Source organism: Passer montanus, unplaced genomic scaffold, assembly GCF_014805655.1.
Source record: "Passer montanus isolate IOZ18808 unplaced genomic scaffold, ASM1480565v1 scaffold9, whole genome shotgun sequence".
NCBI classification, from domain to species: domain Eukaryota; kingdom Metazoa; phylum Chordata; class Aves; order Passeriformes; family Passeridae; genus Passer; species Passer montanus.
The window spans coordinates 5,393,936-5,420,316 of NW_024374367.1; the positions used below are offsets into that span (position 1 = coordinate 5,393,936).

Below are 26,381 nucleotides of genomic sequence, written 5' to 3' on the forward strand. Positions count from 1 at the left end.
AGTGGAGCTGTTCTGTCTCATTAGTGTGATTAAACAGATGACAGAGCGTTACTAAGTTCATTGTCAGAGAGACTGTTGCTTAGTAATTTAAACTTCAATTATCTCATTATTCCTTTTTTCCTTGCAATGATGGTGGCTGCTGTTACCCGCAGCTCACGGCTTTGCATTCAAACCTCGACGCCTGTGATTGCATTTTGAGCATCAGCCACTGGCCCGAAAAAGTCATGCAGGGCAAAGCCGAGTGGGGGGAGCCTCCAGGAGCTCCAGCCGCGTTTCGCTGAGGTTTGTGGCGTGCAGACCCAGAAGCACAGGAGGTGCAGCGAGCCCGGGCACACAGCCCCGGGGCCCTGCAGCGGGCCGGGCCCGTCCCAGCCCACGGCAAAGTGTCGCACACCAGGGGACAAACGCTTTTCAGGCAGGCACTGAGGGCACAAGCTACGGAGAGCCCTGTGCATGGCTGCGGAGGGGAACCGGCAGCTCAGGGAGGTGAACGGGACAGGCCGCAGCCTGTGCGTGCCTGCCTGGCGCCTCGGGCGGAGACAGTGCCCTGTGCGTGCCTCGCGGAGCGCTGGCAGGGCCGCTGGCAGACCCGGGGGTCGCTCATCCCGCGGCCCGTGTTCCCTGAAGGGCTCGGGCCGGGCCGGGATGCGGAGCACAGCCCGAGCCGCGGCCGCCCCTGCCCCGCTCCCCTGGCAACAGCGGCGCCGGCGGCGCCCAATCAGCGCGCGGCGGTGCGCGCCCAGCCAATGGAGAGGCGGGCGGGAGGGCGGGGCGCGCCGGAACGAGGAGGGCCGGCCACGCGCCGCGCCGCCATCTTGACGTCTGAGGAACAAAAGCGCTGAGGCCGCCGCCGGCGCCGGCCCAGCACCAGGTAATGGGCGCGCCCCGCTCCCCCCGCCGCCGCCCCTGCCCCGGGCGCGGCCGCCGCTGAGGGAACCGCTGCAGTTCCGCCCGCCCGCACATCGGTGCCTGGCCCGGCGAGGTGGGGATGGGCGGCTGCCCGCAGGGGATGCTCGGTGGCGGCCTCGGGGCATCGCCGGGCGCGGCGGGCAGGGAGGGGGCGCTGGCCCGGAGTGCCCCGGGGATGCGGGTGTGGCCGGGGACAGCGGGGACAGCGGGGACAGCGTTGGCGGAGCAGCCCCGTGCGCTCGGCGCTGCCCGCGGGGCGGGGGCCGCGGCTGTGTTTGCCGGGGCTGCCGAGCCCGGGCCGGCGGTCGCCCCACGCTGTTCCTCAGCGGGTCTGTGGCTCGGCAGACGTTGTCGGTCCGTTTTGCCCCGGTGATGGGTGTGCTGCTGCTCTGACGGCTGCTCGGTGCGCTCGGTGGTGGTTCTAAATGAAAAACGGGTGCTGCGGGATGTGTTGCATAAGTGGATGTGATGCTCCAGAATGCCCTTTTTCTCTGTGGACTGGAAGTTGTGGGTGATGCCTTGTTAAGAACTGTTTTGAGGATGGCGATTTTGTAATACCTTTTTAACGTGGCTTGGGAGCTGCAGACGGTTTAAGCAAAAACACAGTCGAGCCTTTGGAAATCGGCATCCAGCTTAAAAAAAAAAATGTTATCGTTGTTGATGGAACAACAACTCCTTGGTAGTTACACCCTGATATGCCCTTGGCCTTAATTCCACTGTGAAAACTACGCATGTTTAACGCTGATATATTTCCTGATATATGCTGGCATTTAATTGCCCTCTACTTCTAGGCTGGTTTTTTTTCACCCGTTTTTTTGACACAGTGCTTTATGTGTCCCATAGACTCAGGTGTTTTAGGAATGCAGCCAGTGCCCCTGTGCTTTTTGTGAACATCGAAGGGGACAGTTTTATTTCAAATACTGTAATTAGGATTTTGCTCTAATGTTTGCTTCTGGAATATTAATGTTTGGTTTAACTTCTTAGTCAGGTGATGTATTATTGGTCATTGCTCAATATGCAGCACTGAAATGGTAGTAGAACAATTTAGATCTGGCACTTGGGGATAGCAAGGTCAGGGTTGTTTTGGCCAAGAATTGGCCTCTTTGCTTATAATTTTTCTCATATATAAGACAAAACCAACTTATAAAGTTTTCCTTAAGTTGAATTAATTTGTGTCTTCAGGACTTATTGCTAACATTAAGGAATGGAAACTGGATTTATGTACACATGCATCCACACATAGATATGTGTTTTAAAAATTAACTTATTAATTGGTTTACTATTTCTGATTTAGCATCTTCCAGATTGCTGTTATATTTTTTCTTTAATAAACAAGAAAGAACCCAATGATTTAACTGTTGGCATTCAGGAAAATTTCTTTTTAAAAAATAATCTTAAGTGTTCAGAAGTGTCTCCTGGTTAGGGATTGTGGGAAGGATTACATCCATTCACATTTACTTGTTTGTAAGAAATTCCAGGCATTAAACTTGGCTGTGTAGCTTTCCATAAATTTACATTAATTTAATTGAAAAACTGTTTTTCTGCCTTTCTGTCTTTGATGTTTATACCTTTCTGGAGTAACAGTCTGTTGTCTTGTCTATGGTACTTCAGTTATACAAGCAGCACAGGCTTTATGTTGCTGTTTTCTTTTGGAGGAAAGGTAGATCAGAGCTGCCACAGCCATGTGGTGGTTTGGAAGCAGCTGGAAAACTGGACAGTGGTCAGTCCTATGAGTCATGGGCTTTGTGCTCACAAAATTCCTTCCCTACCAGCTGCTTTGGAGGAAGATTTAGCATTTGTCAGTCATAAGGTTTTGAAAAATCAGGATGAGAAGATTTTAAAGAGGTTCTTTGCTGCCTGTCAGTGGTTGGGCTTCCATCCAGATCAGTGGTGTTGGTGTTGCTTTAGTTGTTCTCCAGTCAGCTGGGGAGTGTGAGGGTATTTTGGGGATGCTTTTCATTTTGAAGGGTGCAAACCTCGAGGCACTGGGGGTGTCACAGTCTGTCAGCAGTGGTGACACACAAATGTCTGCCCTCTTGGGTTAGCTGGAGGCAGGGAAATGTGTGCAGTCAGGTTGGTGGTGACAGACCTGCTGCACTAGTGACGTGGAATGTCTTTGTGGGATTTCCCTACAGGGATAAATGAAATAGAAACCATTCTTTGGAAAGCTCTAGTCCTTTACTGTCTGTTTTGAGTGAATTGAGCTAGATAAGATCTAGGGAAGTTCTGGAGTAACTGGTATTAAATGTCAGTTCTTTTCAATGGTTCTTAATCTGATGGGCTTTAGAATTTGGGAGATAGCTGGGGTGTTCCTGAGGTCAGGAGTGCTGGGTTAACACCTGCCTGAGCTTGAGAGCAGGTCTGGAGCAGAACAGGCAAAACAAGTGTCTGTTCTCCACCATCCATGATGCTGGTCTTCCTGGGGAGCTGTGCTTCTAGTGGGAAGGGCTGGGTTTTGAAGTGAACCAAGATTTGATGTGGGTTTTGATGCTAAGCTGAGGTGAAATTTAATTTTTAGATGAAATTCACTGGTTTCCTTAATGTTTCTGCACCCTTGCTTAAACACAGAACTTGTTTAACGGGCAGGAACATATTCCGAAAGTTCATGTACCACATCCAAAAGTTGAGAGGGCAGAAATTGGGGTGCATCTAAAATTTTTATCTTGTGTGTGGTATTTACTGCTCTAGTTGTACCCAAAGTGTGGGGGTAAGAGCCAAATATAGAGCAGTTGGAAGGTTTTTTTAAGCTGACATTTCACATTCATAATAATTCTTATTTATCTAGTGAGCACGGGCTATAACCATTAGCTGAAAGCTGTCAGGTTTTCACAGTGACGTGTGGAAAGCCTTGCCGCCTCTCATTCAGTTCATCCACTTATCAGCTGTTGAATTTGCTGATGCTTGGCTCCTCCCTGTTGGCAAGAAGCTGCTGCTGGTCTCCAGGCAACGCAGGTCGGGCTGAGCATCTCTGCCTTGCTTGAAGAGATGAAAATTTTCCATTGCAGGGAGAGGATTTTTCCTCTTGCTAATTCTTTTATCTGGCTTCCTGTCTTGCCTAAGGTCATTGCATCTTTGGAACAATACAATATGGTTCACAAGTATCAAGAGGTTATATTTTAAGGTTTTAAGGTATAGCTGCAGATATTTATTTCTATAATTTTGTTAGAAAGATCTCATTAGAATGTTAATTTTGGGCCTACCAAAGGCCCACAATTTATTTGGCCTCTGAATTTATTTGTTTATTTATTGCAAAGTAGTTCTTTCTTTCCCACTTCCATAAAAAGCTGTATGACATTGTATCATTTGCTGCAAGCAACTAGAAATTTCTCCTGCAGAATCTGAAATACTGGAAGGCATAGTGGAAACCAAAGTGTTTGTTCAAATGAAGGCCTGTCACTGGTTGTGTTTAACCAGGTGTTCAGAGCTTGAAATCTGAAATCTTCTGTAAATTCTTGGCTTGTGTGGCACAAAGCCATTGCTGCCCTGACTGTGTCTCTGAAAGATGGGCTGTGTCAGAGTGAGGGAATTACAATCTTCACAATGGGTACAGAATGTACCACTCTGTGTTATCAGCTATCAGCATGCAGCCTTTGCCCCTCTGCCTGGATTGCTCCTGTGTGGAGGATTCTGTGTTGGAGACAGCTGGAACCAGTTAGTGCCCACTGGAGAGAGAAAGGCTTGCTCATGAAATGGTGTTTTCCACAGAGAGCCTTGCTTTGTGTGTGTGCCATGGTGGATGGTGGGGCAAGAGGAGGCACAGGCAGTGCCTGGTTTGGAGCTGAGCACGTGCTCATCAGCCAGTTAGGAGCCCAAACAGACCAAAGAACTGCTGAATTCACACAGCAGCCATTCAGCTGTACTGCCTCTCTTGCTCCCTGTCTTCTGTCCTGCTGTGCTGGCATCCAGAAGGTTGGAAGGAAGGGAAAATAAAAAATTAATTTGGTTGACTTGCTTAAGCTGGTTAATAGCACCCCAGGTTGTTGAGACTTAAAATGAACAGACTCAAGGACAGAAGGTAAAATTGAGGCCATTTTTCATTAGAAAAAGCAAGGGTTTGGGGGTTTATGCCAAAGTCTGTATTGGAATGAGCACAGCAAAAATGGTTTTACTTTCTTGAAGCAGAGAGGGCTTTAAGCATACCCAAATAGCTGTGCAGTGCTGTGATGCAGAAATTTTCTACACTGCCTGCAACCTTATCGGGAATTTTGGGTGCTGCTTAATTTCATGCTTATTGAAGATGACCTCTTTTCTTTTGACATTTGCTCTTTTCCCTTTTCATATCTTTTTCCAGAAAAATGGCAATTTATTTGCCTTGTCCTTTGGATATATGGAGAGAGTGTGATGGCAATGTTTGGGTTTTTTTTAATGACGTAATCTAGTTTCATGAGGTTGCAGAAATGAGAAGTGAAACTGCCTGACATGATAGGCATAATCTTTATCTTTCTAAGGTGTTACCACTTTCAGAAGGTTGATTCAGTTTAACGGAAGATAGAAGGTTAAGTTGATGGGTAGGTGTGTTCCTACTAATAGAACTGTCATTGCAACTGGAATCTGTTCAAGATACCTTAGGAAAATTGGTTCTGGCTTAACAGAACCAGTCAGTTTTCTGAAGAGACATCTGTGAGTATTAAAGTTGAGGGTATAGTTCTGGATAACCCTGACCAAGGTTACATAACAAAAATTTAAAAGCTGTGGCATTTCCAACAAGGAGGGAACAAAAAGGTTGGGGGTGTCATTTGGAATTTGTGGAGACAGTTAAGTGGTCTCTTGAGTGTGAAGGTAGATGAAGTAAATGCTGAGGGAGCTGCAGTGAATTGCCTGGTGAGAGGATGACTGACTTCAAGTTATTCCATTAAACAAAGCCTCTGATGTATTTAAACCCAAGTGCTGCATCGTGATTATGTCTTAAAGTGCAAATAATGTTTTAACATCACTATGTGCAACATTTGCTTTCAAAAAATAAAGTGCTTTTTTCATAAGCTTGACTTCTTGAAATATTTTTTCCCCCTCATAGTATGCTGGTTTTTGGAAATGCAGAATTGGAATATCAGCACACTGTGGATGGTGGTGCTATGTTGTGGAATGTTGAAGAGAAAATAGGTTTTTGGCAATCATCCAGTCTGCTCCTTCCCTTTTTGGTGAGTGATGGTTTCTCTTGGAAGACAGTTGTGCAGTGCACACTTGGTGGCTGCTATAAAAATTGCCTCTAAAGCAACAGATATTTTTAAGGGAATAAGACATACTCCAGCTGTATCCCATTGCCTGGGCTGTTCAAACCAGCTAGCTCTTGTGTATCAATGAATGTATTTCAGGCTGCAAGGATAAGAGCAATACAGCCAAGCTCCTGATGAAGCTTCCTTTTCTAGATTACTGGAATTGATAAGATTTTTTTTTCAAGTGGTTTTGTATTGCTGTTTGAATATGTAAACTGTATGAGATTAAAGTGGATTAATTCTTTGTCAGTGATTATTATGCTACGCCTGTAATTTGCCCCAGATGGTGTAAGAGGAGATCACTGAATAATGAAACATGAAATACATAAATAATTTTTTAAAGCATTTTTAAGTACTGGGCAGGTGTACTTGCAGAAAAGGTCCTTTTCATGGGAAGAAACTGTTCTTGAAGTGAGTTGCATTTACTAGGGGAAACAGTCTAGATTTTTTCCCTTGGTTTTGTTGTGCCACATGAGAGTCTGTCTTGTAAGACGTCTGTCCTTACTTGCTCTCATGCAATCTGCTGCAGTTAAACAAGAAGCACATGGAAATCATTCTACTGTATCTTTTGCATTTGAACTTCTGTAATTGCACTGGCAACCCTGCAGGGAGCTGTGTTCAAGGTCTTAAGTCCCAGCTACTTTCAGCTCTTCAGGGAAAGAGCCCGTAGGGGTCACTGAATCATACAAACTCTTCCCTTTAAGATGCAAATCTGGGTTGTGTTATTTGAATTGAGGTGTGTTTGCAGTAGTTGGAGATGTTTTGAAATGTAAATACAGTTCTAAAATATAAAATATTAAATGCATTTCATTAATGTGATCTGTTCTGGAGCAAAAACTCCATTTATCTTAGTCATCAGAAGTATTCTTGGAACCTACGTTTGTAGAACTAGAGTTAAAAATGGGGATGGGCATTCCAAAACATGACAACTGTCTCCTTCTGGGCTACTTTTCAGTCATTTTTCCACATAAAGGGACTAAACTTCTTTTTGGTGGTATAGGTGAATATACACATAAAAGAAGCATTAAATAGGTAACTGTGCATTTAAGGTACCACTCTTCCTGTAATAATGTATTTGTTAATGATCTTTGCTGTGCATTCCTTTGGAAATTATTGCTCAAGGAGTTAGCTTGGATTGTAGGATTTAGGCATCAAAGCTTTAATTTAACAGTCTTGTCCTTTGGGCCCCTAGTGCTTATGGTATAAAAAGCATTAGAGGTTGGGATTTCTAAAGGAATTACAGGGAGAGAAAATCCTTGTGTAGTTAAATGAGGGTGGACTTTGAAAGGGACTTGATACTTGTCCTGTATGAACATTGTATTTCTTATCAGATTTGGCAAATGGGTCACAGCTGAAGGGCTGGTCACAAATTCAGTGTTCTTTCATTGAGCGACTGGAAACACAGATCCCAGACTGCCAAATTCATGGTAATGAGAAAGGCATAGCCTTGGATTTATTTAATCTCAGTGCTGGAATTTCTTGAGGGTGTTGGTGTCTTGAATAATACTTTCATGTGTGTAATCCACACAATTTAGCTCTGGCTGTCGTATTTTCAGAAGATTGAAGGCTGGGTGCTATTTTGGTTTCTCCATGACAAAGGGCAGTACTGTCTTTTTGTAGCAACTGGTGATTTTGGCCGCTGATGCCAGGAGACCGTTTTAAGATGGATCAGTTTCTAAATAGGAAGTTTAAGTAGCTTAGTTTTGGTGGTTCAGGTTTCTTAGTTTCCATGGTATTTTTACTTGGAAAAGAGACTGGTTCTTAAATTACACAATCCCTGAAAAAACTTCATGGGTCAGAATTGCATGCTCTTTTCTGTCTGAATATGTTTAGTAACTTGTAACTTGGCTTTATTTTAGTTCAGAGAGATAAAATAGCTTTACTTGAGAGGTAAAACTGGCGTTTTTCCAGAGCTTTGTAAATGTAGGAGTTAAGATTACAGATTACAAATGGTGTAGGGAAAGCTGAAAGCTGCTGCTTTTTTTAGATGTTGAAATATCAGTTGCACAGGGCACATAACCTCCTTGCTGAATTTTAAGAAATTGCAGCTGAGGGGCTGCTGTGCACGCTTATGGGGAAAAGCTAGAAGTTCTTGGAGATGGCCTTGGTGACTTGTCTTGCTTTCCTAGACAAAAGGATTGGGGAACTGAGTTCCCCCTAATGATGTAGACCTGGTTTAGTGAAGATGGGAATAATAATTGTGTGTGAGGAATAATAGTCATAGAACATTATGCAACTTCAGATTGGTTTGTGTTTAGTTTGCTCCCTCAATATGTTGTGCCAAATGTTTCATAATTCTTAAGTTTTATCTGTTAAAGCTGTATTCAAAAGTCTTGTTGGTATAGGAGGTGGCTCTGTAGCTATGGTGTTAAATATATAGGCATAAATACTTGTCTCAACCTCTTTATGTCTGTGTTTGGGTTTTATTTAAAGGAAGACAAAACTAGAACTCCATGTTTAGAGACCTAAAGGAGATAGGATAAATGTGTTGCTAGTTAAAAAAATGTTTTTCCTTGAAAGAGTGCATCTTCATACATTTTTCAACATCTCAGTGCATGGTCTTTCATTTCTGTATGACAGACAGAATTCACAGTGAACAGAAAAGGCTTGATGCTCTGTTACAGGAAAGGATATTTCAGGCTGCTGTCTTACACTCCTGAGAAACAACAGAACAGGACTTTAGTGTAGCACTTCCCTCTCCTTTCAGAGTGGAAGAAATGTCTGGGAGTTGTACCTTTAGATGTGACATCCTCAGAAGCAGCTAGGGCATTTCAGGGTATTTTTTGGCAGTTCAAAAGCAGAAGAATATATTCTTCCTTGGTGGGAATCTTCTGTTTGCTAATGTTAAATGTTTGCTAGTGTTTTTAAAGCTAATGTTAAAAACAGGATTAGCTTTCTACCTTGATGGGCCAAGACTACTGTGGAGTCATCATGTTCCCAAAGGGTTTTGCAAACGTTTTTTGTAGGAATTTTGAGCACAAGTTCATGTACAATTCTGGGTTTCTAGATTCCATCTGTTAGGCGTGATTAAGTAAATTATGATCCTTGTGGGTCTCTTCTGACTCAGACTTTTCTGTGGACAGCCAGTATGCCTCTGCAGTACGTGGCCCTTGATTTGTGAAATTAATCCAAGGCACTTGTTTCCTTATTTATCTGGAGATGTTACTTAATTTTTCTGAACTGCAGCAATGTAGTGCTGCAGTTACCAGCCATTTAGTAAAGATAAGTTTAAAAAAAAAAGACATTTTATCAATATTTTTAAGAAGCAAGTGGCTTGTTTTATTGGCCTAGCCCAAGCACATGGGATGCAATAAAAAAAATTTGCTCTTTCTTGGCTTTTTGTGACTGTAGGTGGTGATGATAGATGTGCCACTACAGTGTCTGACTCCCAGCACCCTCATGATTTACCACTAAAAGCTCTAGTAATAAAGTGTTTCTCCTTCCAAAGGGAATGCACACATAGACATGTAGGTCTGAAGGAGCTGGTTACTCTTGAGTTTCAAGTGTTCTGCTAAGTCTTTTTACAAACATCATGCTTACTCATCCCTGAGTACAAGCCGTGTAACTGAATGATCATTATATTGATTGATTTGCTGCAAAAGAGCTTGAATAACCCTGGCTTGCACAGAAACTTACAGCTCAGCATCATGTCGTCATCACAAGCACCTCTTTCAAGTTGTACTTAATGAGAAAGAAGGGGGTTTCCTCCCCCAGTCTTTCTTTTAAAGAAATATTTCCTCCCCCTTGATCTATGACACCGTCCCTCTACTCCTCATGGTGTTAAAGACTTTTGTCTGCTTTATTAAATTTGAATTATTTGCTGCTTGTACTTTTGGTTTTGTTCATAAATTAAAAAATCTGGGAACTGACAAAGTCAGTGCACTTTTCTACCAAAGATAAACTTTTCCCTCCAAATTAGTTACCAGAATAAATGTTTGATTTTTGTAATTGTGCACAATTTAGGGCTGCTCTTAAGACTTCTCTCAAAACTGTAGGATTAATAAACGCACATTATTCTGTGGGCTCTACATTTCTGTCTCAATGAGTTAAAAATTATGAACTATAGCTTTTACTACTTAGTTATATTAATTCTATTGCAGATAGAGAAGGCTTCAAAAAGTATTCTAATGTGGGATTTGCATTGTATGTAGAGGTATAATGCATTCTCCAAGTCAGGAATTGATTAAAACAACAGGGATAAATTAATGCAGAGGTCATTTATCACAATTGTTTTAATTGTGACAAATTTGTGTCCAGCTGAGTGGACACTAGAAAATATGAGTGTCTACATTCTAATCTTAAGAACTTCTGAAAACTGAACACATTGGAGTAACTTCAGTTTCTGAGCCAAGCAGTAGCTAGAGTGAACATTAGAAGCAAATCATTACTCATGTTACTCTGGGCATGTTTGCTAATAAAACAAGTGTTTTGTGTGGAGGAATGGCATTGATTTTCATAAAAATTAATCACAAGCTGTGCAAGACCTTTGAACCTGAGCATGTTTAACATATCTAATGCTTTCAATACTCTAAAGTTGTTTCCTCTGCTTTCTTTGATTCAGGGAATGTACCTTGCTATTTGTAAAGTACCACATTATTAGTAATGGAACAAGTAGTTCAATCATATGAGGACTTGTAAAATTCCTGTAGCCATTCTTGGTTTGTAGGTGTATTATTGCAGGCTCTTAAAATGTGTTTATCGTGCTTCAGTTGGAAAGGGCATTCTCTTTGAGCAATGTATGACTTACAACTCAGACCTCAAGTAACTTTTCAGTATTGTGCATGAAACAGGTGGAGGCTGTCAAAAACATACCTTGTGTTCTCCACTTTGGTATTTGCATCTTCCTGTGTCCATTTGCAGCTTTGTTGTTTCTTCCTGAATGTTCTTTGGGCTGAAGCAGCTTTCTCTGGCTGATCTGATAGTCACCGATACTCTTCTCACCTGTTAGGGTCACTGTGCCATTCCTCTGTTCCTTGTACATTGGTTTTGTATGGCCTGGTTTTTGGTAGCAGGGGCACCACAAAGATTGCTCCTGTGAGGAGCTGCTGGAAGCTTCCACCATGTGCAGCAGAGCCAATCTCTGATGGCTCTGAAGATGGACATGCTGCTGGCCAAGGCTGGGCCAGTGAGAGAGGTTGATAACGTTCTGTGATGATGTTTAAAAAGGAAATCAAAACAAAGTTACAGAGTTTCGCTTCTGGTCAGAGAAGAGGAGGTGAGAACATGTGAGGGAAACAATATGACAACACAAGGTCGGTGGAGAAGGAGGAGGAGGTGCTCCAGGTGCTGGAGGTGGGATTTCTCTGCAGGCCATGGTGAAGCAGGTTGTCCCCCTGCAGCCCATGGGGATCCAGAGATCCACCCTCAGCCCACGGGGGCTCTCCCATGGCAGAGCAGGCGGATGCCTGGAGGAGGCTGTGATCCAGTAGAAGACTCAGTGGAGAGACAGGGTCCTGTTTCAGGCTGGAGCAGCCTGTCCTTGGAGGACTGCACCCCATGGGAAGAGAGACCCACACTGCAGCAGTTTGGGAGGGCTGTGTGCCCGTGGGGGGAGTTCACCTTGCAGCGGGTGCTGAAGACCAGCTGCTCCTGAGAGGAACCCACACCAGAGAAGTTCACAGGAACTGGTCTCTGTAGGAGAGACCTCACGGCCTCGCAGGGGAAGGGCTCCTCTCCCAGAGCAGCAGAAGAAAATGTTGGTAATGAACTGACCCAAAAACTCCCATGCCCTTTCTCCCTGTGCTGTTGGTGGGAAGGAGGGAGGAGCTGGGAGAGAAGGTGTTTTAAGGGCTTTTTTACTTCTCATTATTCTCCTCTGATTCTCTGTTAGTAGTAAATTCACTTTGCTACCTTACGCTGAGCCTCTTTTGCCCTTGAAGTGTTTCTCCTGGTCCTTATCTCAGCTTGTGAACCCTTTGTTAATTTTTTTCTCTCGTCTGCCAGCTGTGGCAGGGCAGGGTGAGCCAGCGACTCTTGTGGGTGCCTGGTGTTGTGCCAGTGTCAAACCACAACAGTTGGAACCTTGGGAAGGGGCTTTCCTTTGTCTGATTCATCACCCTGCAGCAGCTCTGCTCTGCAGATCTCTGCCCTGTCAGCTTCCTCTGCACTCCCCAGTGAACTGAGAAAAAGGGACAGGCAGAAAGCTTTGCTGCCTTGCTATTTCCATCCCTGTAAAGCTGATTTATGGCTGTGTGGAGTTGAAGGCTCTAACCAACCAAAGCAAAAAGCCTGTGCTAGAGAGAACCCATTTTTAACAGATTTAACAGAAGGGCAGCTCTGCATCAGTAGTTCTATCATTACAAAGTTTTGGCAGGAGCTGTATTATTTTTGAGATTGTTATGAAGGAAGAAGCTGCTGCTTAATTGAGACCTGTGCTCTCCAGAGGACGTGTTCATTAATGCAATTACGTGTGGGACTAAGTCAAGAATCTGTAATGACATGAAGTACCTTCCAAAGAATGCCATCACCTGAGATTCATATTAAGAGCCTAAAACATGAATTCATTGCAGTATTCTTCTGATGGTCATTGTCACACGTGATGGGGATAAGGTGCCTATAAACGTCACTTCTGGTTTGCAGGTTTGGGTTTTAAACATCTTTTGCTGCTTACTGTAAGAATGACATTGCTCAAGCGAATGTTGCTGTGTCTAGGCACATGTTTATTTGCTCCTTCAAGTTATATCGGATTTTCCTCTTAAAATGCTGGACATGTGAAGGTTTAGTAAATCTGCTTTTTTGGCTGATGTATTGTTTGAACAAAAACTAGTCAAAGGCACTTAAAAGCATGTAGGAGGAAAAGGGCAGGGTACAGTGAGCCTGCATTTGCTGTCTGGGAAGATTGCCTAAAACCAGCTGTTCTGGGCTCTTTCTTTCCCAAAGAGCATTGAGAACAAACTGGGTGTAGAATCAGAGGAAAGGCAGTGAAAAACTGCATTGTGCTGGTCAACATCTATGCTGCTTGAAACTGTTGGTCTTCGGTCAAAGCTTTTATTTGTAAGGAACTGCAACTAGTTTGGCATATTGTGAGGCTGTTTATGGAATTAAAGTGTTTATAAATGAAACCATGCAAAGCATTTCTGATGGGCATTACAGTTGTGCTCCAGGCCCTGTTAATCTGAATGGCAAAATTCCAAATATTAAGGAGAGCCAAAATGATAAACAAATCCTGATTGTTAGTAATGGTACTGTTAAGGCATGCAGCAGAAAAAATGTAAGATCTTACTCAAAACCTTTTTTCAAGTGAGAAGAATTTCATTGGGTGAAAAGAGACTGAATTTATTAGGTAAACAGTGCTTCTTGAGTGGCGAATATATATTAATTGATCAAAGTGAAAACTAAGGCCTCATTGAAACCTAAGTTGTTGACAAGGTTTGTGGTCTTGTTTGTCTTCTTGAGCACCGTTACAATGTTCACATCAGAGCTGTTTTAGGTTCATAAAAAGGCCCCAAGTTGCCTCACACAATTGAGGAGCTGGGCTAAAGGCTTCATGGCAAGGAGCTCCTTGCTGGTGCTCTGTTCAGCAGTCCTTGCTCACAGTTTCTGCTGCAGAGCTGTATTAATAGAGCTTGTTCAGCAGGATATGTACTACAAAATCCAGTCATGGAAACGGAACATGGGGGAGTTGCACTGTAGTTTTTGGAAGATAAAAACAGAAGGAGAACTTACTAATACAGGCACAGTAAATTCGTCTTCATTTGTGTAAGCCTTCCACTTTATTTCTGGTAATTTCACATTTGTCTTGTGGTCGTGCCGACTGGGTACACTGTGTTGGACTGTGTACAAATGTTTCTAACATTTCTCTCAAAAAAACCCCACCCCTAAATACTGCATAACTTAAAATAACTTATCAAATAATTTGTATAATATCAGAGCACTGAACAAACTTGCTTTCTTTTTCCTCAAATGGGAAGTTACACTGTGTGATGTGCTGCCAGATCTTACTCGTTCAGGAAAGGGTGAAGTAGAATAAGCAGTGCTGTCCAATTCTGTGCTTGGCAGTTCCATTGCTGAGTGCAATCTTTGTACAAGTATTGTCCAGACCACTTGGGCATCCGTGGAAGCAAACAAGTTGAGCTGCTACTAATGAGCTCCCTGAAGATGTGTTGGGTAAACAAGCTGTACATTGTGTGAGATGATGTTTGCTAGAGTCATTTCTATGGCACAAATAACTTCAGGACTTAACTCCTGATACAGCTGTAATGCAGGAGGACTGGGACAGATTTAAGTGTTTGAGGTTAAAGGATGTTGCAAGGTGCTTTCTCAGTGTGAATCACTGCAGTTGGCACGCAGTGTCTCTGAATCAGGGGTAATTAGGAAGGCAGCCACAGAGTGGTGATGCTGACTTGGAAAAAGTGGCTCTTGTACTGCTGCTGTTCTGCAAAGCTGTTAAATGTGGCTGTGCCAGTGTAAAGCTCTGGCACTGCAAGATCGTGTACATGTGAAACGCACCTCCAGTGAAACCTGGCATACTTCTGGCTTTCCCTTGGAAACTCCAGAGGACTGGAGGCATTTTTGGCTATAGAAAATCCCAATGAAAGCTCAAGAGTTGTAAAATTACTGGTGCAGTATACGGACTGATGCTTATAATTTCTGTAAGAAAAAATGGAAACATTTCTCAGCATATACTCAGGAGGTAATGTGGCTTGTCAGGTGTGTTTGGATAAGTGTGTTACACGTGTGCTGGTAAGCCAGCTTGCAGTGAGCCTTAGTGAAGAGCAGTGTGGCTCTGCATGGAGTGGGTGCTACTTTGGGGAGCCATGGAGAAATAAATCTGTGGCTCTGGAGCAGTAAGAGTGCTCCCTGCTGACTGTGGCAGCTGAAGATGCATTGGACTGCCCAGGACTTGGGGACAGGCCATGGTTACCTGGCTTTTCTGCACTGCCAGGGCACTCTGGGGTTGCTCAGCTTGCTGCAGTTGGGTAGGTTTTTTTAAAATGGTTTGTGTTTGGGGTGTAACTGAGAGGTTTTATATGTGTGTCTCTTGAGTTGTCAAATTGTTGGTGCTGAGGTAGGTTAGAAAATTCTGCGGTGATGCAGAGCTGCATTAGAAAAAAATACTAGGAAATTAAAAGTAGTACAAAGAGAAATGAAAGTTTATTGATAATGATCTAATCTTAATAATATAGGTTATCAGAAGACAGTATTGTTTCTGGGGAATACTGTTCCAGATTAAAGGCGGGTGGGGAAAAGAAAAAAGAACGAGAACCTGATAATGTTTTGTCAAATAAGGCGCTTGGAAGAAAGGAGGGGGGGGAAAAAAAACCACCAAAAAGCTGCACCAAAAAACCACGTTCAGCTCTTATTGACCTGTTATCCTTAGGCACAGGTAAACATTCCAGGACCTGGAGTTCATTCAGTTGATCGATCTGTTGTTCCTTTAAGCAGTTTAGTTGTTTAATTCAATTAATGCTCTTATGTCCAGGACATGCTGTAGGCGTCTGTAGTTCTGGTAGCACCGCTGCTTTAAGCCTGCAGGTCTCTGCTTTTCCAGTTAATGTAAAGCTGTTAAATATCTAAGGAGGACAAATAAAAATAGACCTATGACCTAGAACACTTTGTAGTCTCTTTGAATTAAGTGCATTATTGTTCGTGTAACTGTCTTCAGGCAAAATGAGTATGAGGTTGTTTTTAGCCACAAAAAGTTAATCATTAAAGCTTTGGTCTAAAATTAGAGTAACTCAACTTAAAAATTTACTGGAAGGCAGAGAACAAGACAGTCATGTTTGAGTTTTCAGCGTCGCTCCTTTAATTGCTTTCTGAAGTGAAACTGGTGTCTGGCCAGAAGCGAGCGTGGGTCACAGGGTGCAGAACCGAATCTTTGGGATGCCGGTGGCACAGAGCACTGCCTTCCGCTGAATGTAGGGGGAAAAGAGTTCTTGGAAAATGGCACAATAGCGTTATGGCTTGCCCGTGAAGAGCCTGCATATGTGTAATATTTTCGGTATCTACGTGTTGTTGTGAATGAACCGGTGAAATAAACGTCCCACCCTGGACGTCGGTTGGTTGCTGCCCTTGCCTGGAAGGGAGGAATTGTACACTCGGTGTTAATTCCCGGTTTCGCGGGCTGGCCTGCGCAGGGGGGGCTGTCTCGGGTGGGTTCGTGTGCGGGGCTGGCCCGGGTGGCTGCGGGTGGGCTCGTGTGCGGGAGCTGGGGCCGGCCCGGGTGGGGTTCCCGTGCGGGGCCGGCCCGGGTGGGTTCCCGGGTGGGTTCCCGTGCGGGAGCGCCGCTGGCCGCCCCGCTCCTTCTGCTGCTGCGCGCGTGCGCGTCGCGCGCTGGCCGCCCCGCCCCTTGGCGGCTCCCATTGGCTGCGCTCGGCGGGGGCGTGCCCGGCGGGGGCTGCGTGGCTGCGCGCCGCGCTCGGGCGCAGTCGGCCGCGTCCGGAGCGGGAGGTGCGCGCGCTCGGCCCCGCTGCGCTGCGCGCACGGAGCGCGGATCGCTGAGGGATCGCTGGGGCATCGCTGCGGGCATCGCTGACCGCCGCCGCTCTCTGTGCTTGCCTTAACAGACTTCTGAGTCACAGTAAACACCCGCGCGGCTCGGAGGCTGCAGGCTCTGAACTGCCTTCACCACTGCCGCCGTCCTCTGTCTAATGCGCTACAAGGATGAGCCCAGCATTTGGAGCAATGGAAGTGGAGCACTATTCCAAGGGAGTCTTACTCGAGCCTTTTGTCCACCAAGTTGGAGGACACTCCTGTGTCCTCCGGTTTAACGACAAGACCATCTGTAAACCTCTTATTCAGAGAGAACACCAGTTCTATGAGACTCTCCCGACGGAAATGCGTAAATTCACTCCACAATACGAGGGTAAGTTACCAAACCTTTGAATGGGGTTGGGCTTCTCGTTCCTGTTAATGCGAGTGTGCTGTGCTCTCTGTTCTCTCTGAAATCTCTTCTGTGTGGAAGAGATTTTAGGGTTTATTTTCATGTATTTTGATGTTGTCTGAGGCAGGCTGTGGAGATGCAGGGTGGAAATGCTTGCCAAGTGGTGTTTGGGCTGACTAACAGCATTAGAGTAGAGCAACTCTGCTGGTGATAGCCCTTATATCTCCCTTAGGCACAGGTAAGTAGCTAACAGCTTGAGAACATTTTCAGTAATTATCTGCTTTTTTTTGTTGAGATTTTTTTTGTTGTTGTTGGGTTTTTTTGGGGTTTTTTTTGTGGATTTGATTTTTTTTTTTTTTTTGGCCTCTTGTTTATGTTTGTTTACAAAGATTTTATTATTTTTTTTTGGCCTCTTGTTTAATGTTTGTTTACAAAGGATTTGGTAAAGGATGGATAATAGTGTTTTGTGTAAGCTCAGTTGTGGTCTCTTTTGTGCTTTGATTTCTCCTCTGACTTTCATTTTGATTGCACTAAGTACATGCCAGTAAGGTGTCTTGGTGAATACTTGCAGTGTTATTTCTGCCATTAAGGAAATGAAAATTCATGGCATTTGGGTAGGCAAGGATCAAGTAGCTGTGATGAGGCTGAGTCAGACGTTATGTAGGAGTGGAAATTCCAGTTCTCCTAAGAATTGAACTAGTTAACAGGAATACTTCTTCTTTCTCCTATTCCATCAACTGCTGCCTGATGATTAATAAATAATATGTCTGAAGCACTTTTTTTAAAATGCAATTGCTTTTTAAAGCGCATTGATTTTAACAGCCATGATGGTGATGAAGTTTTGTGTTCTGTTTCTGAAAGTGGTGGAAGGTTGAAGTGATGTTTCAGAGTTAATACTCTCTGCTCGTTTACAGAGACTTTCTGCCATGTCTAATTACAAGTTCTGTTGGACTGGAAGAAAATCTGATCTTTGAATGATACTTTTCAAAATGTACCAGAACAATTGTACTAGTGTATGTGGTTTTCTGGGAAGTGTGGGGAGGGATTTAGAGGGAAGGGGCCTCTCTTGGTCCACCTCTTGTTTGTGTTTTTTTCCAGAGTAAAGGCAAAGAAGCCATTTGCTAGCTGGCTCCCCCACCCTTTCCCCCATTGTCCCTTCCTTTGTGACAGCGGGACAGTCAGAGGTTCTGTACTCCCTGCCCCAGCCCCTGCAGGTCTGGGAGCTGCCTGCCCAGCTTGGGAATTCCAGTCTCTCACCAAGACCTCTCCCCCAGCTAGTGATGAGCTGCAAGAGCTGTGCAGACTGATTGATCTGAAAGAGAGGACTGGAAAACAAAATAAAAACCAATTCAGATAATTGTTATGGCTTCTCCATTAACTCCTGAGACTTATTCATGTGCTACTGGGCACATCTGTCAGTGCTCCACTAAGACTCTTAAAATGCAGTGCAGTGCTCCAGAGACTCCTGAGGGGAGGATAAGGAGAAAAAATGCTTTTGAGGTTCACCATGTTTCTGTACCACAAACAGATTTGCTTTGTATTGCATTTTTGTTACTTATTCCACGAGATTGCTGCATAACCAGTATCAATAAAATATATTAAAAAAATAGAAGAAATGTATAATTAAACATGGTGATTTTAAGTGGAAACTTCTGGACTAGTTTCTGTTGTAATGTGACATTTCCCATGTTTTGCTCTCCTTGCACATCTTTCCTTTCCCTTGGGATCTATTAACCAAGTATTGTTTGGAGAACTGCTTTTTGCTTTGCTGTCATGCAAAATTTAAAAGGTTTTTAGTGTGAATTTTTATTTTGTGCAGGTCACTTTTCACTGCAAGATGTTAACAAATGTTTTACATCTCACTTAGAATCAGACCAGTCAGACTTTTTTAAAATTAATAAAAACTTTTATTAATTGAAATTGTGTCCTGTTATTATTTGATTGTTACTTGACTGCCTCAGAGGCAGAAAATGACTTTTTATATCATTGTTGTGCCAATATGATAAATTGTCTTTTGTGAGGTGTCATTTTTGTCTAGCTCTTTTGATATTTGTTAGGTTGCAGATGAGGTTTGGCCTGTGGCAAGATAGAAACTAAGGACTGGGGTAAGAGAAAACTAAAGTTGCTGTATTCGTAGTGTAAAAGAACGCGTTCTGGAAGGCTTGCTTGTCACTTGGGCAATTCATAACTGTCCGGGTCCTTTTTCTCTTCAGGTGTGGTATCAGTGAGCTTTGAAGAGGATGAAGATGGAAACTTATGTCTAATAGCATATCCATTAAATGGGGACCACGATAACTTAGAAAACTTAGATAACTCTGACTGTGAGCCCAAAAGTAAACTCCTGCGGTGGACTAACAAAAAGACAGTGTTGTTAGAGAATGAGAAGATATCGAAGGAGTGGGTCCGGCAGCACAGGAAAGAGGAAAAAATGAAAAGGTAGGTTTGACTTCTAGTTATCAAATTCTCTTCTCCAGAATTCCAGAGAATTTCTTAGAGCTCTTTTCGCTTTCATTTTCTTTTCTTCTCTTGTTTCTTTCATTTTTCCTGCCCTCTTCAGTGCAGACTGGTTCACTAGTGAAACTAGTACATCCTTAGCCCTCAGTAAAGGCTAAGCTGAGTCTTTTTTTTCTGCTGTGGTCAGTTGAAACAGGTTTCCCAGAGTTATTTTTGACTCAGAAAGAGAAAAAAACCACAAACCAAAGAAACCTAACCACAAAAAAGCACCTCTACAAACAAACAAAAAGCATTCACCCACCTGCAAAAGAACAGTAGTTAAAAATAAACCAACCCCAGACATGGCATTCTTGGTTAGGAATCCTGCTTTATCCCTGCTAGTGACATTTTCCCCTTGTTCATTCCTACTAATTGTGCCCATCATAAACTGTGAGATGTGATGTGTTGTGCTAAAAGCAGTGACCTTAGCAAAGGATAAACCTTAAAGTGCATCGCTACCTCTTGCATTACTTTATAGAAGCCATGCACACAGGGGAAGGATATATAAGTAGAATGACTGTGTTTTGTAACATTTGGCTATATGCTCATTTATATTAGCATGGAAGTGGCTTTGTAATGGTTGAAACACTACTCATGGGCATCTTGCTCACATGCGCAGAGAGGAAAATAAAGCTTTTGCTTGCTGTTAATGAAGTTGAGCAAAATAGGTTGTAAAGTTAAATATATTGACAACCCCTCTTCAAGAGCTTATTTTTCCTCTTGACCTGTAATTTGTTACCTTGTTCTGTTTTTCTAGTCACAAACTGGAGGAAGAATTTGAGTGGCTGAAGAAATCTGAAGTCTTGTATTACACTGTAGAGAAAAAAGGAAATGTCAGTTCTCAGTTTAAACACCACAATCCTTGGAGCATGAAATGTCACCAGCAACAGTTACAGCGGATGAAGGAAAACGCCAAGCACCGAAATCAATATAGTATCCTTTCCTGAAAGGACCTCATAACAATGGAATGAGTAGGGCTCTGCCTCTTGTTTTTTGAACATTCCAGATAAGAATACAGAGCAGGCTTAACTGCAGTCCCAAGAGTCTCTCTGAAGCTGTAATTTATTTAGCATCTTTGGAGGGTTTGCCAGCCCTTCCTAGAAATGCGCTTTTCCAGCACATAACAAACCACCTAAGCTAGGAAGTTCAGAGAGCTGAGTTAAAATCTTCACATTGTGGCTTAGTGAACATGTTTTTACAGCACAGTGTGTTTAGTGTCTTCCACAAAAACAGTTTCTAGTGTGAGTTTTTGAAGGAGATGAGTTCTGTCACTTTTTGTTACTGTTTTGATATTAGTGATCTTAAAAACCAGGATCCTCTTCCTCTTTTCATCAGTTTCTTAAACAGAGAGGATGTTCCAGTGCCTGGAGTTTCTGCTTCTAGTAGCCTCTGTTTGATGAGCTTTAAGAAAAGTTGAATATAAACAGCCATGTAGGATTGGAGCATGAGAAACAAAAAACTGACTGAATCCATGAAGGCTGAAGCTCGTTGGTTTTGATCAGTTTGGTAGGATTTTTTGGCTAGTGCCCTCACCATTTCACTAGATTATTATTTGCTGTGGAACCATAGGCAAACATCTCCACCCTGAGCATTCTGTCAAAAAATTATCTTCTTGTAGGCTTAGTCCTGCAAAAGTAGTAGTATCTAAATACTGAGGTAAACAAATTTCTGAGTGTGAGGAGTTTTGGTGATGGATTACTGAAACATCTATGACTAATAAATGATCAGTTTGGTAAGATTTTTTGGCTAGTGCCCTCACCATTTCACTAGATTATTATTCAGTTGCCTAAAAAGTGATATCTTTGGTACAGTAATAATACAGATATTTTAAAGTTGTAATATGGTTTGAAAATGCTTCACTGCTTTTGCATGGTAATACAAACACACAAAATCTTCACTTCCCACAGGAAAAAAAATCTTTTGCTAGACAGGAAATACATCATAATTCAAAGGTAGCTGACATGTTATATTTCTGTATAACTGTTTACTTTTGCTTTTCACTTAATGTGGAAATTCACTAGTCTCTCTAGACCAGTAAAACTGGAACTGGCTTAAAACAAAGTGTGCATCTTAAGTTTATGTAACTGTAATTTGTCCAGATTACTTTATACTAGGCATGTTTCGGATGTGTTTAAAGTTAAGAGTGAGGCACTATAAAATGTGTGGTCATGTTTTTCAAACCTGTATTCCTCATTGTGAGGCTTGTTCCTTAACTGATCAGAATTCATTCTGCTGGAGAACCTGACGTCTCGCTACGAGGTTCCGTGCGTGCTGGACCTGAAGATGGGCACCCGGCAGCACGGCGACGACGCGTCCGAGGAGAAGAAGGCGAACCAGATCCGCAAGTGCCAGCAGAGCACCTCGGCCGTGATCGGCGTGCGCGTCTGTGGCATGCAGGTGAGAGGAGAGCTCTTCACCTGTGCAAAACAGCCTTGCAGCTGTTTCTCTTAGTGGAGTTTGGGTTTGTGTGGTCAGCGCATGAGTTGTTACCCTTGAGCTGCTGTGCTTCGTTTCCTTCACAAAGGAGTGAGGGTTTTGATATCACTGATCAGTTGGAGGTGGCAGCAAAACCTGCAGGCCATGCTCTGCATCAGTGAGTGCAGGCTCTGAACACACCAACAGCCTCCTGCACCATATCAGCAGTTCAAAACTGTTAAAACTACTGATTCAATTAACATTCCAGGATAGCATAGAGGAGGGCCCAGTTATATGCATTTTGAGTTAAGGATGTGGAAATTCGTAAAAATATTAAGAAGCAATCGGTTCTGTTCTGTAACTTAGAAAGCCACAGATCTTTCACTGCTTGAAGTAGACTTGTTGCAAAGTGCAGGCAAGAAGTGCTTGGTAAATGTGATAAGACTTGTTGCCAGATGAGGAGACATGGTGTGGACTTTCACCTGAGTTTTTTGTTTACTTGTTTCTGTATTCCTGGAGTGACAAATGGGAAACAACATGTTTATGCTGGAGTTTTTTCCTGAAGCTTCTCTCCTCCTCTCCAGTAGATTCCAGGAATGCTAGCAGTGTTTGCTAGGACTTGTTGCACAGCAGGACTGTTGGCATGTGTGGTGTTCAGCTCACTGTTCAGATTCAGAAAAAAACACGAGGCAGAAATGAAAGTGTGGGAGCTGCATTTCTAAACCACAGTGTGCTGGGATTTGAGCAGGGCTTTGGCACTGTTCACTTTCCAGTGTTGACCTGTGCTGGAAAACAGAGGGGAACTTTGGAAGCACCTGCAGTCCTTTCTTGACTCAGATGTTTAGGCATTATTGAACTATCAGTTGTACAGATCACTCTCCTGTGCCTCCCTGCAGGAAGGCATTTTTCTGGAGGAGCACCTCTGACTTCTTTAAATACAGATGGTTATGGGATACACCTTAGTTTTGTATAGGAATGTTTGCTGTCACTCAGATCTCAGCATGCTGAGAATCAACTGATACATCCTAGAGCAGAGGCTGGTAATGAGCTGAGTGAGTGGCTGTGGTACAAGCTGTGGCTTGACTTCAGAGATCTTGGCTGCAGCTTTCCTAATCTCACTTAAAGTCCTTGCTCTTACATTCTGGGTGGAAAAGCTCAAATCTAAACTGAGGGAATTTTCCACTTCCTCTGAGTTGCACAGGCACTGCTGGATCAGTTGATAGCAATTTCTATAATTGGGCAAGAGCAGTTTTAGAGATTAGTATGTCATCTTGTAAAAGTTTTAAGAAATGTGCATTTTTAGTTTTTAATTTTTTTTGTGTCCCCTCAAGGCTTTGGTGGTGTCAGTGTACCAGCAATTTTAACTATTCCTTTTTTCTTGTCTTGTGTTTGTGTATGCAGGTCTACCAGGCAGGCACTGGCCAGCTGATGTTCATGAATAAATACCATGGAAGAAAACTCTCAGTTCAAGGATTCAAAGAAGCACTTTACCAGTTCTTTCATAATGGCAAATACCTGCGCAGGGAACTCTTTGAGTCTGTTATTAAAAAACTGACTGAACTCAAGTCTGTGCTGGAGAAACAGGAGTCCTATCGCTTCTATTCAAGCTCCTTGCTGATCATCTATGATGGAAAGGAGAGGCAGGAAGTTGCCGTTGACTCGGATCCAGAGGACCTAGAGGACCTTTCAGAGGAATCTTCAGATGAGTCGGCAGGAGCCTATGCCTACAAACCAACTGCCAGTACTGTCGATGTCCGCATGATAGACTTTGCCCACACAACCTGCAAGTACTACGGAGAAGATAGTGTGGTGCATGAGGGCCAAGACACGGGTTACGTTTTTGGACTCCAGAATTTAATAGATATTATTAAAGAAATAAGAGACGAAAGTAGTGAATAAACAGTGTGAATGCACATCAGTAGAAAGCACTATTGTGACTCTTTGTATTCCAAAATTATTGGCCACTTTCTGGTGGTAGGAATCTTTACAGGCTCTGCAGGGATAATCCTGTCAGAGTCAGACTTGTTCAGAGGGCATTTACTTACATTGGTGCTGGACCTAGCACTGGCAAAACTTGGTATCCTTATTTATTTTAACTTTCTTAAACATTCCATATTTGATTACTCAGATACCTCTGTTATCCCTGTGTGTATATGTTCCAATAAAATTCTTTTTGTTCGTTGTAAGTGATGCTTCTGTTGTTGCTGGTGACTGAGGAGATGAAGCTCAGATCTCTGGTCTGTGCTGTAATGCAGAAGCATCATATGAACAGCAAGGCTTACCTGCCTCGAGACCACCTGTGGGATAGCACGTCTGTCCTGGGCCTCCTGTCAAGAGTGACCAGCAAGCCCAGCAGAGCCACTGAGCTGGCAGGGCCCAGCACCTGCCCTCTGAGGAGAGGCTGGGACGGCAGAGATGGGTAGAGACAGCTTCCGAGAGGCCTCCGGAGGTCCCAGCCAGCCAGAACGAGGAGTCGTCAGTGAGAACTTGCTCTTGAAATCAACAACCTATTTCTTGTTTCTGGGTCTTGTAACTGGGCCTTATGTATCTAGAAGGAGGCAGTGTAACCTCTTTCTAGAGAGCTATAGATGTTGTTGAACTTAAGCTGAGGCATAATGTGTAAAACTTGTACAGGAATAGCTGCAACAGCAGCAACAAGGGCAGGGCTGAAAAGAACCTTAAGCAGCTTAAAATCTTACTTGGGACAAACTGACAGGAAGGAAGCATCAGAAAGTGAGAGGGTAGTGAAATAAACGAAACCAACGGTTCTGTAACAAGCATTTATCTAAGCATTTTTAGATACAGGACTTCTCCCCTTGATAGGTTTGTACGTCATCGTGATAGTGCAAGAGAAAAATGGGTGTGGAAGTGCTGAGGTAGGAGTGGGAAAGTTCTTGTTACAGATAATTAGAATGAAGGAGGCAGTTTGTGCAGGAGAATCAGGTGAATCATCTCCCTGGCCCATACTTTGCCTGCAGGCTTGCTTAGGAGAGGAGAGGTGGGATGTGACAGGAAGGTTGCAGATCTGCTTGTGGAAAGTCACCCTCTTCAGCTGGCTGTAGCCCTGTAGCTTCAGTTTCATATTCCCCAGCAGCTGCTATCAAGTTCTCCTGATCAAAGTCTATCTGATGGCTCTCCTGTGCTCCTTTGTACTTTTTAAAGAGGCTTTTAACCTTTGCTTGTGTATGAGTTTGTTTGTGGGCTTTTATTGTTTGGTTTTTGTTCGGGTTTGTGTTCTGCAGTGTTCGGGCACTAACTGATGTTGGTTTTAAACAGTGTTTTTAGATCTCACAGTCACCTCAGTATTTTATGCCAGTACGTGGGCTCTTGTCTCTGGAGAGGGGCTTGTCCAGCATGAACATACAGCATGTTGCTTCTGGGTGAGACTCCAGTGGTGAGTGCAGCTGACAGGGCCCTGTGAGCCACTCCTGACACTGGCTGCAAAAACCCTTGGGCAAGAGGGGAGGATGGGGCTGCTGCTTCTTGGCATCTCAACTGCAAAATGCCTTCGGCATTGGTGAGCAGCACTCCTGCCTGTTGTTCCCAAGATGCACCCAGCACAAGGAGAGGGGCAATGGCTGCAAGGTGATGTTTCCTTTTCAGTTCTCCAGTTTAGGATGTGGTGTCCTCTGCTAATGAGCTAATGACGAGTCTCTTGGCAGGAACTGTAGTCCCCATCATTGCTGCTACTTATGAATAAGCCTCCCTGTGCAGAGTCATCTGCTACATGGTTTGACTTTGTCGTCTGAAATTAGCAGGGATAAAGTCCCCTAATGTACTTGTGTTACGTAGGAACTCTGGAGGGAATTCATAAAAGCCGATGAGAACAATCGCATTTGCTGTGATGCAAGCTGCCTCCAGAACAGGCTGCAGCCGCAGCCCTGGGTCCAGGCAGGGAGCTGCAGAAGCACTGCCAGCAGGGTAAGCTCAGCTGGACACACTTTCCGCAGCATGGTGCCAGCAGCCAGACCTGGAGCACTGGGGGGTCCATACAGAATAACAGCAAACCCTCAGGGGCAATTGGTGCTGTTGCAGGAGGGTGGAGAGACCTGTGGGCTCAGGCCAGCACTGCTAAAATCCTTTTGTCAATATTGTCTGAGGATTAAGAGATGCTGTGCCAGGGCTCCACAGCAACAAGGTGGTTGGGAGCTTCCTGGGCTGCAGCAGTTGGGAGGGAGGGAGCAGGAACAGAGAAGACCTTTTTCATTAGGTACTTTGAGTTATGCAACAGCAAAACATCAGGAGGAATAATCCCTTCCTTGTACCACATCCTTGAAGGTTAAAAAAGGGGCAACCCCTGTGCAAGTACCTCTGAATCGGATACTATCTTGTAAACTTCAAGAGCAGGTTTCTTTTCCTTCCCTGCACACATTTCTCCGAGCAATTCCTTATTTGTAGAAAGGCAATTGTGTAACTGCCAGCATGCTGGGATGGGAATGGGGTTCCCACAATCCCTGTAAATGGCTACCTGCCCTATGCTGGGCTTCTTGGAAGACAGAAATGAGATGAGCAGGGGTTGGGGTGGCTGT

The 26,381-nt window shown here is 43.8% G+C and overlaps 1 protein-coding gene across 2 annotated transcripts; it reads left to right on the top strand.

Annotated features, from left to right (window-relative positions):
* The first annotated feature begins 772 nt into the window (after nucleotides 1-772).
* Nucleotides 773-23,780, top strand: IP6K2 (inositol hexakisphosphate kinase 2). 2 transcript variants are annotated; one of them, XM_039734121.1, is made up of 6 exons: nucleotides 773-871; nucleotides 16,628-16,926; nucleotides 19,158-19,380; nucleotides 20,195-20,370; nucleotides 21,659-21,834; nucleotides 23,254-23,780. In XM_039734121.1, exons 2-6 carry the CDS (start codon nucleotides 16,725-16,727, stop codon nucleotides 23,749-23,751), a joined length of 1,275 nt encoding a protein of 424 aa, XP_039590055.1. In that variant the 5' UTR covers nucleotides 773-871; nucleotides 16,628-16,724; the 3' UTR covers nucleotides 23,752-23,780. The 2 variants fall into 2 exon arrangements, with proteins under 2 accessions (XP_039590055.1, XP_039590056.1); XM_039734122.1 differs by having other exon boundaries at nucleotides 822-982.
* Nucleotides 23,781-26,381: the final 2,601 nt, after the last annotated feature.

Coding starts and splice junctions, on each gene's coding strand:
- IP6K2 (XM_039734121.1), top strand. CDS start 16,725: ATGAGCCCAGCATTTGGAGCAATGGAAGTGGAGCACTATTCCAAGGGA. Junction 16,927..19,157: donor ATTCACTCCACAATACGAGG/GTAAGTTACCAA, acceptor TTTTCTCTTCAG/GTGTGGTATCAGTGAGCTTT. Junction 19,381..20,194: donor AAAGAGGAAAAAATGAAAAG/GTAGGTTTGACT, acceptor CTGTTTTTCTAG/TCACAAACTGGAGGAAGAAT.